Source organism: Haliotis cracherodii, unplaced genomic scaffold, assembly GCF_022045235.1.
Source record: "Haliotis cracherodii isolate W230 unplaced genomic scaffold, xgHalCrac1.p SCAF_6, whole genome shotgun sequence".
In the NCBI taxonomy this organism is placed as follows: domain Eukaryota; kingdom Metazoa; phylum Mollusca; class Gastropoda; order Lepetellida; family Haliotidae; genus Haliotis; species Haliotis cracherodii.
The window spans coordinates 68185846-68200689 of record NW_027266319.1 but is presented as its reverse complement, the minus strand read 5'-3'; the positions used below and the strand labels follow the sequence as shown (position 1 = coordinate 68200689).

At 39.0% G+C, this 14844-nt stretch overlaps 2 protein-coding genes across 2 annotated transcripts in view; both read left to right on the top strand.

The window, feature by feature from the left end:
* LOC139446632 (uncharacterized) overlaps window positions 1–4626 on the top strand; it is a 57322-nt gene extending 52696 nt beyond the window's left edge. Inside the window, 2 exon segments of the mRNA XM_071227911.1 lie at window positions 1854–2125; window positions 4603–4626. Coding sequence (XP_071084012.1) covers window positions 1854–2125; window positions 4603–4626 — 296 coding nt within the window.
* Window positions 4627–8322: 3696 nt separating this feature from the next.
* The window catches only part of LOC139446631 (uncharacterized), an 81255-nt gene continuing 74733 nt past the window's right edge, over window positions 8323–14844 (top strand). The window contains 3 exon segments of the mRNA XM_071227910.1: window positions 8323–8396; window positions 12921–13010; window positions 14735–14805. Coding sequence (XP_071084011.1) covers window positions 8323–8396; window positions 12921–13010; window positions 14735–14805 — 235 coding nt within the window.

The window sequence follows — 14844 nt, the reverse complement described above, 5'->3', positions numbered from 1 at the left end:
CAGTTTCAGTCAGCCATAACAAAGTGTATCTGACCTGTTTTACCAACCAACTGCCCCATGGCCAGAAGCTTCATTTGCTGATTGGCCAAACTAGCACATATTGTTAAACTGCATGCTTTGATTACATTGCATTCTCTCTCATGAACTGACAGAACAGCTCAGACTTGCAAAGCATAAAGACATTATCTTTAATCAGGTGAGCTAAATGGTTACAATCTCTATCTTGTGTTGTATTGAAACAAAACAGTATTTCTAAAATGTTATATTAAGTAAACTAGATGTAATTTGATATAAATATTGATTATGTCTAATTATTTAAATCTGCATATGATCAGCTAAACAACCATACTTTATCACTAAAATATATTCTATCCCTTCAATTAAATATGTGAAAATTTTTAACTTCAAGAGTGTTTTATAAAGCTTTATAATTTACAGATACTGAGGTGATACATGCAAATCATTATAAATAAACTGTGTGTCTTATCCTGTTTAACATTTTTAATGTGAAATATATAGTGTTTTGTTTATGTATTGTTTAATCAGGTCATCCATGGTGTTGCCATACGTGTGGCAGTTGGGATACACACCCTTGTATCATCCACAGGGTATGTATTGTGTTATTTATATTTGTCTAACATTTAAGATGTAATCTACTTGTGATGACCACATTTAATATAATATCATGATATCATTCATTCAAAGTATTGTATATGTTAAAACAGAATGTGTAAGCGTTATTGTGTATATATTTTAGTCAAATGAAATTCAAGGAGTTATCTCCCTGGTATGTCGGTATTACGTTGCATGTATATTACTGTATTTGTTCTATTATAATCGTTTAGCGTAAGTCTATCTTGTGGTCAAATGGATAATTGATATGTGTAATGCTTACTTGAAAAAAGACTTAATCTTGCATTAATGATACTGTTTTCCTTATTATTTATTATGTAATTATGTGTTTCAGGTGTCTGATATCTTAGATCCTTGATCTTTGGCATCTGCGATAAAGACCTCAACCCTGTAGTATGTGTTTGTTGATTCGTAAAAGACATGCACTAAACTGCTACATGTGTACAAGAAGTCTACTGCAGTGAAAAATACACAAATGTGCAACATCTCGCTTATTGTATTGTACTTGTATCACTGTAATGAAGTTAGACAACATGCGAACCCGTGCAAATTAGAAGTAGAAACCTAAAGCGATGTAGAAGTGCAATTATTTTCATAGTTCCACTTATAACTTTACAAAACCTGATAAACTGAAGAGTCTAGAGTTTAACACTACACTGAATAGCCCAACAAACTGGTAATACCTAATGTGAAAGATGACGTGTGAGTAAACGCTCAGTTTGTAAATCCTTGTCTCCCACACTCCACCCAATTATGCACTTGATATCTGGCATGATACATAACATTCAGGCATGAAAACATTTGATAAGCCTCGGATATTGTTTTTTGATTTCATAAACGCCCTCAGGCTTGTTTTATCCTCACGTAGAGGGCAGATGTATAACAAGGTTAAGCGTCATCATACTTCTACGCGCTCCTAAATGTTCGGTCACAGAAAAATGGAAGATAATGATTTAATAAAATAGTTTGAAAATATATATTGTCAATACAAAAGAATGACTTGTGTTGGTTATCCGCCTGAAAGGGCAAAATGACATCGTAAAAAAACTATGACCTTTCGTTTTTATGAAGAAGGTGGGCGTGTCCTGGCCTATCGGTGGCACCCGCCATTCACACAATTTATCGTAAAAACAGCAAATTCGAAAATGCAATTTTAAATGCAACAAAATTCAATGTTATGTTGTATCTGTTTCCTGACATTGATGTCTGGTTTACTTCAGAAGCAGCAATGATCTCGTCCAGGACGTCCGACAGGATGACCACTCTGTCCTGCCCTGGCCTGTTTACCTCCCCCTGGGGCCAGCTTGTGTATGAAGTGATGGTGGGTAGGGTGGAGGGTGGGGCAGATGTGGTGGACGGGCTGCTAACACGCCAGGAGCAGATGAAGCTCAACCTGTCCTCGCACCCGCTAACTGTCACTGCCGTATATGTCTCTATAACAGCCATTGATGATGAAGTTATAAAAAAGTTGAATGCAAATTCAACCATGAAAGTAAGGATAAGCTGAGAAGGAAAAATCCAAGGTTAACAATCTCATTATCTGTTGGACGTGATCAAAGATATTTATGCTGAATATATAACAATAACCAATAACCATGCTTCATTACTATAATGTGTTGTTTATTTGTCATTCTTATACCCAATAAATTATAATCATAAAGTTTGGTTCTTTGTTTGGGTTCATCCATTTAATTACGAATTCGGAGGTAGCAGCTAGGGGGTTAGCTGTGCACACAACTGTGAACTTTGTTATAAGCTGGTGGGATTTGGGGAGGATCCTGCATGAGTAATTAACAGACAGGCAAGTGCTTATCCCCAACCGACACTAACTACCCTGCTAACTCCTAATCAACAATGAGACGACATATCACCAATGTTCTAGGAGATAACAAGCAAACCTGTTAAGCGGAAAGTTTGTCCAGGGCCCACTTGCACGAAGTGACTATTGTAAGCTATTTAACTATGTTAAAGTATGGGAGTTACGATCATCTTAGCGCTAAAGACTGTTTTGTGCAAGTGGGCCCTGGGCTTCGTTTCTCAAAGCGATCTTAGCGCTAACGTGATCGTAGTCCCATACTTTAACATAGACTTACGAACATCTTAGCGCTAAGACTGCTTTGTACAAATGGGCCCAGGTCCCTTCATTGTCTATCAATCTGTTATTCTCAATACTGAAAGGCCACGGGCCACAGTACATGTATTGCAAGATACAAGCGCAGAGGGAGCACAAACAAATTACTTCCTCAATGACATGACATGGTAAATAACCCTGATAAGTTACGAACGACATTTGTCTTGACTGATTTCATCAAAGAAACATTTTTTTTATTTTTGGATGAACAAAATAAAACCGTGTTATGTATGTTTTTCTAACGTTATTATTTTTAGTACATGCCATAACATGTGATATTCATCCTCCACTGAATCAGAATTACATTGCGAACACAATCTCTTATTTCTTGGTATATTCTTTTACCTCCCCAGTTCAAGCATTAATATATGTGAACTACATCTTAATTGTGATAGTGATGTCCTAAACTTTCTCAGGTTCAAATGCATTAAATAGCATTCAGTAGATAATAATGATTCGTAAAACTTATTGTAGCAACATATACTTCATGAATCAACAAGAGAAGTCCTACTGGATGTACATGTGGAGAGTAGTTTTTTTCTTAGTGACATTAAAACAAAGTTCTTGATTGTTTGTGACACATTGATTATACCATACATGACAGTGACCACATTTATAGAGGAAGATCTTCACATGAAACTGCGTGTTTCAGAGTGTGTTTGAATACCCCTTTCATAATTACGTTTTATCTGCACGATAAGTTCGTTAATTAGGAATGAGAAGAGAAAAGGGCTTAACAAACAGCCATGTCGCTACACTTCAGATTCAGATTTTTTTATATACATTCATTCAGATTCAAATTTTTTATATATATATTCATTTTAATTTCATTTTAGGTTTTTACATATATCTATTATAAATAACTAGTTGTCAGTTTCAGTCAGCCATAACAAAGTGTATCTGACCTGTTTTACCAACCAACTGCCCCATGGCCAGAAGCTTCATTTGCTGATTGGCCAAACTAGCACATATTGTTAAACTGCATGCTTTGATTACATTGCATTCTCTCTCATGAACTGACAGAACAGCTCAGACTTGCAAAGCATAAAGACATTATCTTTAATCAGGTGAGCTAAATGGTTACAATCTCTATCTTGTGTTGTATTGAAACAAAACAGTATTTCTAAAATGTTATATTAAGTAAACTAGATGTAATTTGATATAAATATTGATTATGTCTAATTATTTAAATCTGCATATGATCAGCTAAACAACCATACTTTATCACTAAAATATATTCTATCCCTTCAATTAAATATGTGAAAATTTTTAACTTCAAGAGTGTTTTATAAAGCTTTATAATTTACAGATACTGAGGTGATACATGCAAATCATTATAAATAAACTGTGTGTCTTATCCTGTTTAACATTTTTAATGTGAAATATATAGTGTTTTGTTTATGTATTGTTTAATCAGGTCATCCATGGTGTTGCCATACGTGTGGCAGTTGGGATACACACCCTTGTATCATCCACAGGGTATGTATTGTGTTATTTATATTTGTCTAACATTTAAGATGTAATCTACTTGTGATGACCACATTTAATATAATATCATGATATCATTCATTCAAAGTATTGTATATGTTAAAACAGAATGTGTAAGCGTTATTGTGTATATATTTTAGTCAAATGAAATTCAAGGAGTTATCTCCCTGGTATGTCGGTATTACGTTGCATGTATATTACTGTATTTGTTCTATTATAATCGTTTAGCGTAAGTCTATCTTGTGGTCAAATGGATAATTGATATGTGTAATGCTTACTTGAAAAAAGACTTAATCTTGCATTAATGATACTGTTTTCCTTATTATTTATTATGTAATTATGTGTTTCAGGTGTCTGATATCTTAGATCCTTGATCTTTGGCATCTGCGATAAAGACCTCAACCCTGTAGTATGTGTTTGTTGATTCGTAAAAGACATGCACTAAACTGCTACATGTGTACAAGAAGTCTACTGCAGTGAAAAATACACAAATGTGCAACATCTCGCTTATTGTATTGTACTTGTATCACTGTAATGAAGTTAGACAACATGCGAACCCGTGCAAATTAGAAGTAGAAACCTAAAGCGATGTAGAAGTGCAATTATTTTCATAGTTCCACTTATAACTTTACAAAACCTGATAAACTGAAGAGTCTAGAGTTTAACGCTACACTGAATAGCCCAACAAACTGGTAATACCTAATGTGAAAGATGACGTGTGAGTAAACGCTCAGTTTGTAAATCCTTGTCTCCCACACTCCACCCAATTATGCACTTGATATCTGGCATGATACATAACATTCAGGCATGAAAACATTTGATAAGCCTCGGATATTGTTTTTTGATTTCATAAACGCCCTCAGGCTTGTTTTATCCTCACGTAGAGGGCAGATGTATAACAAGGTTAAGCGTCATCATACTTCTACGCGCTCCTAAATGTTCGGTCACAGAAAAATGGAAGATAATGATTTAATAAAATAGTTTGAAAATATATATTGTCAATACAAAAGAATGACTTGTGTTGGTTATCCGCCTGAAAGGGCAAAATGACATCGTAAAAAAACTATGACCTTTCGTTTTTATGAAGAAGGTGGGCGTGTCCTGGCCTATCGGTGGCACCCGCCATTCACACAATTTGCATGAATAAGTGAGTATTTATTGCCTGACAGCGCATATCCTACACCTTCACCGCGAGATCTGACTTGGTTGTGATTCAGGGAAATGTGACAGCAAATCGCTACATGAATCAAATTCTTGAACCCCACCTTCTTTCAATCATTGACCGCCAGAGGGAGCTCCACCGCACAGAGCTCGTGTCACGGTAGACTACCTTAATAATGGCAACGTCAACGCCTTGCCCTGGCCGTCCAGATCTCCAGATCTCAATTCATTGGAACACTGCTGGGATGAACTCGATCGACGTGTACGTCAATGTCAGAACAGGCCGCAGATACTGTATTCCTTTAGCTCGGACTCGACTAGCTCCAGATCAATTTTATGTATTGTACATATATATTCAACAGGAACATGCCTATATATAGTCACCAACTGTAATTTGTTTTTCCTGGAGCAGTATTTATATAAGCAATGTTTTGCTTGTATACCCAACTCACTCACTTACCCACTACAAGTCAGAACAACCGAATCTTATTGACTACAATCCATACTTTACACCTTCCATACGTACTCTCCCATCCCATCCCATCCCACGCACACACACATTACACTACTACAACACACATAATACATTTAAACATATATATTGTTATATGGCAGTGTAATGTATTGTTAAACAATGTTGTCATTGTATCATGTTGCTTCTGTTCAGATTCAGTAGAAGTTTATAACATTGTGTTTTGACAACAATTAGAATTAAGAATGTCTTACTATCTTATGCTTTTAAAGTCAATCTGGAATCAGCTATAGTTAGGCGACTAACGGGATCGGGTGGTCAGGCTCGCTGACTTGGTTGATGCATGTCATGGATCCCAATGGCGTGGATCGATGCTCATGATATCAATCACTGGATTGTCTGGCCCAGACTCGATTATTTACAGACTGCCGTCATGTAGCTGGAATATTGCAGAGTGCAGCGTTAAACAACCAACCAACCAACCAACCTACAAATCGCATCGTCATAGCACATGATATAGGATGACGTCACAAACGCAAGACACGCAACGCTAATGGCGTCACATAGTTATAGCAAAGACAGCAGCCCGTTGTTATGGGTAAGAGGACTACTATAAAGTTGCAGTGGCCCTAAGATTTCTGTTGATATGAGGGCATTTTTTATGATAATTCTATCCATTTTCGCGATAATACCTCGCCTCGCCTCCATTTGCATCGATCAACGTAGGTGGTATACGATTACGTGTCTCTTCATGGATCTTCGCGGGTGGCAAGCGAATGAAAGAAGTGGAGTATCAGGTTGGCCTGCTACACGTCTCGTATTCAATGGTCATGATTATTGCATGTGAACATTCCCTTCTTATTGCTGACCAAAAAAACGTAACACCTTCACTAAATCAATAGTTTATGCCATAAATCTAGACATGTACCCGTGCTGTGTTTACGATGTGTCAACACCAATAACTCAAATGTGGCCCCAACTCTTTTTAAACACAGAACGTACACGCAATTGCTTTGGTACACTTCCTGGTACCCCATGGCCACCATTGGAAACACCGACCTTGTGAAGTGAAAAAGGTGTGCGACAGCCTGTCACTCTAGCACATTTAATTGAATTTAACAACTTCACCAAATACGCTTTCCACATCAGAGGTGAGCTGACATGGGGTTTACGTCGCGGATAAGATCATTGCACTTATATAGCGACGTGCGTGCAAGTGTTAGTGTGTGTGTGTTAGTGTGTGTGTGTGTGTGTGTGTGTGTGTGTGTGTGTGTGTGTGTGTGTGTGTCTGCTTTTACTAGTCCGGACTGATGCTGATTTTATAGTGCTAGCCCACTAAGATACCATGCTTGGTATATCACGGACTGTCAGTTTAATGTGGGACGAAAGCCCGAAGTGATGTAGGCCGCTTACCACGTTGATTAAAATCACAAGCACAGGTATGGTGCTGACAAAACCTGGAGACATAATTGGGGAGAACATGGATTCGGACCCACGATCAAAGGTTTCTGATGTTCCCAAGGAACGCATCTCGGAACAGCGAATCGACCCTTACCACATTAGAATATCAGCACTTATTTTTAAAATAAGCGACAAGTGGGAGTTTTGTATCGTACAAGAAAACACTACAGGGAGAATAAAACATGAGGGACAATCATGAAGCGTTTATTTCTTACATGGGGTATCAACATGATGTACAGCCTCTGTATGGAGGTTGATGAAATGTATAAGCTTTCAAAATATTCATCCAAATTTTAATAATGATGACCCCCTGAATAGAATCCGACCTCCTGACAGGTGGATTAAGTTTGGTATTTCCCCCATTTTCTCACAATGCACACGTCGATTATCTGTACCTTTTCTCCTCATACCGATTGTCAAATCTCTCCAACTGTTGGATGCAATCGCTCGGGATGGGACTTATCTGTGCACCTCAGCTACATCTATGGGGAACAAATGACTGGCCACCTCTCTCTTAAAAACAACGTCGTCCAGTATATGACGTCATCAATTTGCGAGCTCATATTCGACTCACCAGAAGTGACGTCATGATAGAACACTGTTTTATCGTGAAATAAACCACGCTTCGTTCTTCATTGTGATTTATCGCGAAGCTGTACTATGTAACATGGTCACTGATAACATTAACGTCCCAGGTGTCCGTTAGGAAGGCTCATTCTAGTCTGTAACCAAGCTTGCCAACACAATACCATGAATGAGTTATCATGACCTATTCTTATCAGGAACCACCACGCGGACAGTCATGACTTATTCATGTTGTAAACATTCCTGCGATGTAATCGTCAATGTAGTCCAAGGTTCCACGTATGTCGCGAGCGGGTAAGTTGCCCCTGGTAACGTCACAACATCCTGGTTTCAGGAGTTCTTGACGCGACTGTTCAGTTGACGGGAAAGAGGTGAGTGGTGAAGGACGGCGATGAAGCTGGTACTCTGTGGTATTGTCATATGTCTGCTCCAGTTCCACAGTGTTGACGGACTTGTGGAAAATGCGTAAGTGGCAATCAAATTTAGATTATGTTGAAATGTAGTAGGTTTGTTAAAAGGATAAAGGAAAATTTAACATAATTTCAAGTGTTGGAATACATAGATGATTAATATAATTAGCGTTTCGTGTTTAATTGGCATGTTTACCTCATCGTGTGACCTCCCCAAATCGATATCTAAGAAGCAGGCACGAGACTATTTTTTTGGTTTGTTTGTTTTACGCCGCACTAAGCAATATTCCATCTCTCTGATGGCGGTCTGTAAATAATCGAGTTTGGACCAGACAATCCAGTGATTGGTATCATGAGCATCGATCCACGCAATTGGGATACGGTGAAATGCATCAACCAAGTCAGCGCGCCTGACCACCTGATACCGTTAGTCGCCTTTTACGGCAGGCATAGTCGCCTTTTACCGCAAGCATGGGTTGCTTAAGACCTATTCTATCACGAGATCAGATGAACATGTATTTAACAGGACGAATATTCTATTCATTATGTAGTTTTCTAACTCATCTGATCATTGAAGCATACTGAACATAGTTCCAGCATAAAATGTTATTTAACTCGCATGAGAAGTCAGTTAAACATTTTGAGATAAGTTCAGTGTTTCATCACTAAATACATACTGCTGAACATTAAATATTTTCTCTCTTATTACCTTTTGGGGGTCATCCACAGCAAATACACAATAACCTAATATGTAGCTCTCGGCCCCCGTTTATTCTTTGTGTGTTTGCCAGTAATATATAGGTCAGTTGTATTCAACTTTTGACGGAAAGTCGGTTGTGAGCTGTATTGCGTCAGGGTGCATGATGCATGACACTAGGGAAAATAACACGCAGTTTCAAAATACGGAGGCAATACCCGGGATCACTCCGGGTAAGGCCCAAAATATGTTGGGCTAATATCAGATTTAATTATTGAGGCCACAACGTTGCTGCAACACTACCAAAACCAGAAATAGTACAGGCGAGTTGATAAATACAAAACGTCAAAGCCAGAGAATAACCGTCTCGATAGAATGACGAATGATGTTCTCACCCGTTTCCTGGAATACATGTAATGCCTTCAGTGAGTTTTGTGTTGACACACAACGGCATTATGAGTAGGCCCTAAGTAAATGGAGAGGAACACCTTGTGTTAAATGAAGGGTTGCGTTACCTTCGTGCCAGATACCGATTCAATGTATTATCGTCAAATCTACATGTACGTATCTCGACATCAGCAACACTTGGTTGCCTTTAATTTCATAGCCGACGTCCGTACAAAAGGCATTATACCTATTCTTCAAGGCTATTGTTCAAGCTTTCTTTGTACGTTCGTTGTGTATGTGTGTACGTTTTGTCTGAACTGTTATCAGATGTTTCCGACATGTCCTCCCTGTTCCCGACCTGTCCTCTCTGTTACCGACCTGTCCTTACAGCTACCGACTTGTCCTTACTGTTACCGACCTGTCTTTACTGTCACCAACCTGTCCTTACTGTTACCGACCTGTCCTTACTGTTACCGACATGTCCTCAATGTTGTGGACCTGTTCTGATGGCGAATGTCAGATTTAATTATTGAAGCCACGACGTTACTGCAACACTACCAAAACCAGGAATAGTACATGCAAGTTGATGCAAATACAAAACGTCGAGTCCAGAGAATAACAGATCTAAGATATCAAACGAAACAGATTTCGTTGCGCGTAAACAACACACATTGCTTTTACATGGCAGTTCTCTGATGCCCATTATGAGTAGGTCAGGGTGAAATGGAGAGGAACACATTGTGTTCAATGAAGGGATGTGTTTCCTTCGTGCCAGATTTCGATTCAAATTCTACAGATACATAGCTCGACATTGAAAACACTTTGTTGTCTCTATCGTGTAACATGAATGTAATATATTGTCAAATACTTATTGTAACTGTATTACATTATTTTCTGTTGAGATTCGGTAGAAGCTAATTGCTTAGTGATCAGTTGTCAGGAATGTAGTACTGTTTAATATAAGCGAAAGTTACTATATTTAGATGAGAGTGTCATGTGTACACTTCCGGAACACCGTGTACTGTGATATTCCAGGGACCACCATCGCAATGTTAGTAACCGAAAAAAAATCAATGACACTGACTATGTTCACACACCAGACCATCGTAAAAAGACACATCTTTTTCATTTCAATATGATTAAAAGGTATCATGAAAGAAATGACAATGTACCTACTCGGTGTGTTGCCACTGTTTCTCCTGTGGATATTGTATCAGATTGTGATAATGATGAGAAATGTGACTTTGTCAAGTTTGATGGCATTGCTGATGCTGTTAGCTGGAAGCTAAACAATTCTAAAGTGTTAGCTAACTTGGATGTTAAGATAAGTCATCAGACTTTTCTTAATAAAATGAAAATTAAAAACTAACGCCTAATTTGCTGGAGCCTGTCTTATCAAGACTTTGATTTAGACATCAAGCATACGTATCAAAGACACAGACAACGGTAGGGAATATAATTTATGGATGTCAACTTCTTTATTGATGCAATTCTGACCCCTGATACTTCATGCACACACTTGCAAGCCAACTACCCACTGGGAATCGTGCGTAGATACGTCCTTCATGCATTAGGTGAGGTGAGGTGAAATGGGGTTTAACGTCGCATCCCCGATTATTACGTGTGAGCGTGGCTGCTTGTACTAGTCCGGACTGATGCCGATTTATAGTGACAGCCCACTGAGATTAGCCATGCCGCAGTTTAACATGAATACCCCACTCAGACACAGCATGCTGACTCCGAGCCGACCAGTCCTTGTTTTGACTGCTATGAGGCAGAGAGCATATGTATATATGTAAATGTAAGACCAACAAAAGTAATAAGATAACAAAAGGTGGAAACATAACAAGGGAAGCCAACAGATAATTGGCGCTGATAGGTGATTAGCAATAGACAATGGAAGCCAACACTTTACAGTAATAAGCGCTGATAGTTATGGAAAATCTGGAAGCTAGGACTCTCCAATATACTGGTGGCCACAGTTGCAGGGGATCTGGTATATACATCATCGGGGGTTGCGACTTTTTGTACTTGTCCGAACTGATGCCGATTTATAGTGCTAGCTCACTGAGATACCATGCTGCAGCTTAACATGAATACCCAACTCAGACACAGTATACTGACTCCGAGCCGACCAGTCCTTGTTTTAGCCCCTTGATGACGAGCGCCGGTATGACGCGGGGGGATCGAACCCCAGACCTTCCGCTCTCCAGGCAGACGCTCTACCACTAGACCACGGAGGCGGTCCTCAAAGGGAGAGAAGACATGAGCGTAAACATACTTAAACTGCTCCACAGGAACATCTTTTGTAGCTGGTTGCAACAAATAGATGGAAATAATATCATCATTAGATGTGAAAGGTCTGTTAAAAACTACTTCAGTAAGTCTGTCACAGTGAACGCTCGTTGTAATACCTTTAATAATAATACATTCATTTATAATGCGCCAGATTCCTGTACCAAGTAAATGCTCATTACACTGCATACGTTGAAGCAGGTACTGCTGCAGCGATGATAAAGTCGTGGCTGGGGGCGAAGGGTGTTGAATTTAGACTGAGTCATACTGCTTGAAAAGGTAGGTCTTTAGACGTGCCTTGAATAAAGGGAGTGATGGTGGGAGCTTAAGTTTTGTTGGTAGATTGTTCCAAAGTGTTAAAGCACAGGATTCGAAAGATCTGTGACCAAAATCTTTTCAAGCGGTTATCTGAAGCTTGCAGCAGGTGTTCACTTTCAGAAGGGAGACATCTAGGTGGCTTATATTTAGGCAAAAGTTTCATCAGATACAGTTAGGCTGATTTAGTGAAGCATTTGTAGACTAATGTGAGTAGTTTAAAATCAATTCTAGCTTTGAGAGGAAAACCAATGCTGCGACATCACAGAAGGGGTTATGGGTGTCCATTTTGAAGTTCGCGTGTCTTCATTTCCTAAGTTTTGAGGTACAACCGAGCATGCTCATTCTTCGAAGATTTCATAGAGCATCCTACGACTCTTGCTCAAAAGCTGTTACAGCATCCAAGGCCTGTGGATGTGGAGGGCATTTCCAAATCAATGACAAAACTTATGTTCAATGCAATTCACTTTTGTCACTTGTACCATATGTTGTTTTTTCAGATAAAACATTGACTTGCCTTTGCAGTAGTTAAATTGTTTCACTGAAATTTAGAAATAGTTAGTTGCCTTGCCTGTGGACAATTGACTGGCTTTGTATGTGTTTGTGACGGGTGTCACTGGTGGAGCCACTTAACACTAGGGACACGTCAACGCTCAAGCATCTGAGCAATTTGCATGAACTATGGAAACCCTGCAGTGCCCCAATCAATAGGAAGTTGGTTATGTATTTTTTATATGCGAAAAAAATGCTTTGAACATCATTGCCATAATCTGTTAGATGTACCTTTAAGTCTTACCTAATTATGTGGTAACTCATATATCAACAAAGTCCTTCCATGTTGTGCAAGTATGTTATAAGTCACATTCACGTTTACCTTTGTCGCAGGGTAAATGTCATCACGAACGTCCGGTCACGCCAGTCTACATACTATACGACGTGCGGCACCTTTGGCTGGGATCGGTGCACCAGACACAGGTAAAAGCCAGCTATCACTGGCAAACATATATTGTCATATAGGTATTGACCAACTACCATACAGGTAGTCAGCAACTGTTATACAGATAATGACCAACCGTTATACAAGTAAAACACTAACTGCCAAACAGATATTCACTAACTCTCATACAGATAACCAGTAAATGCCATACAGATAATGGCCAACTGTCATACATATAATCACACATTGCCATACAGATAATGACCAACTGTCATACATATAATCACTAAATGCCATACAGATAATGACCAACTATCATTCATATAATCACTAACTGCCATGCAGGTATTCAGTATCTGCCATACAGGTAATCACTTACTGTGATATACGCCATAACAAATTGCCAGACAAGTAATCACTAATCGCCATACACGTATTCAGTAACTGCAAACAGGTAATAGGTAAAATAGGTAAAACTTCACATTAAATGTTGCCTCAATGCACGATCTCCGGTCTTAAATAAAAAATGTATACTTTTATGATGTTAAAATCGAATTTAAACCAAAACTGTAATGGCTTTGTCTGTATTTCTGGCTATGGAATTATGAGATGCTGAACAGTAAGTGGTTCCTGATTGGTCATTTCCGTTCTTATTCCGCCTCATTTGATGATGCTACTTCTCGGAGTTCACGATGAGCTCATGTATGATATGAAGGTTTTTGGACTGTACGATAATAACGAGAGAAAAAAGAAGAATCTTTGCACAAACTGCATACAAGTAATACCTAGCAGACATACAGGTAATCAATAACTGCCACCCCAAATTCCCAAATTATATATATACAAGTATCTCTCTGTGAACAGGTAGTGTAGGTTGTACATACATGCGATCTATCTCTCTGTGAACAGGTAGTGTAGGTTGTACATATATGGGATCTATCTCTCTGTGAACAGGTAGTGTAGGTTGTACATACATGCGATCTATCTCTCTGTGAACAGGTAGTGTAGGCTGTACATAGATAGGATCTGTCTCTCTGTGAACAGGTAGTGTAGGCTGTACATACATGCGATCTATCTCTCTGTGAACAGGTAGTGTAGGTTGTACATACATGGGATCTATCTCTCTGTGAACAGGTAGTGTAGGTTGTACATACATGCGATCTATCTCTCTGTGAACAGGTAGTGTAGGCTGTACATAGATAGGATCTGTTTCTCTGTGAACAGGTAGTGTAGGCTGTACATACATGCGATCTATCTCTCTGTGAACAGATAGTGAAGGTTGTACATACATGGGATCTATCTCTCTGTGTACAGATAGTGTAGGTTGTACATACATGGGATCTATCTCTGTGAACAGGTAGTGTAGGTTGTACATACATGGGATATATTTCTCTGTGTACAGGTAGTGTAGGGTGTACATACATGGGATCTATCTCTCTATGTACAGGTAGTGTAGGGTGTACATACATGGGATCTGTCCCTCTGTGAACAGGTAGTGTAGGTTGTACATGCATGGGATCTATCTCTCTGTGTACAGGTAGTGTAGGGTGTACATACATGGAATATATCTCTCTGTGTACAGATAGTGTAGGTTGTACATACATGGAATATATCTCTCTCTGTACAGGTAGTGTAGTGTGTACATACATGGGATCTATTTCTCTATTTACAGGTAGTTTAGGGTGTACATACATGGGATCTATCTCTCTGTGTCCAGAAAGCCAGCATAGATGTACGTACATGTGATCTATCTCTCCAACAGGACAGTATACTACAAGCAGCATGTGTGTCAATCTGGATACAGATCCACCGATAACTATGGCTGTCCGCACGGTAAAACTACATTTACGGAAACATTGCAATCTTGTAATC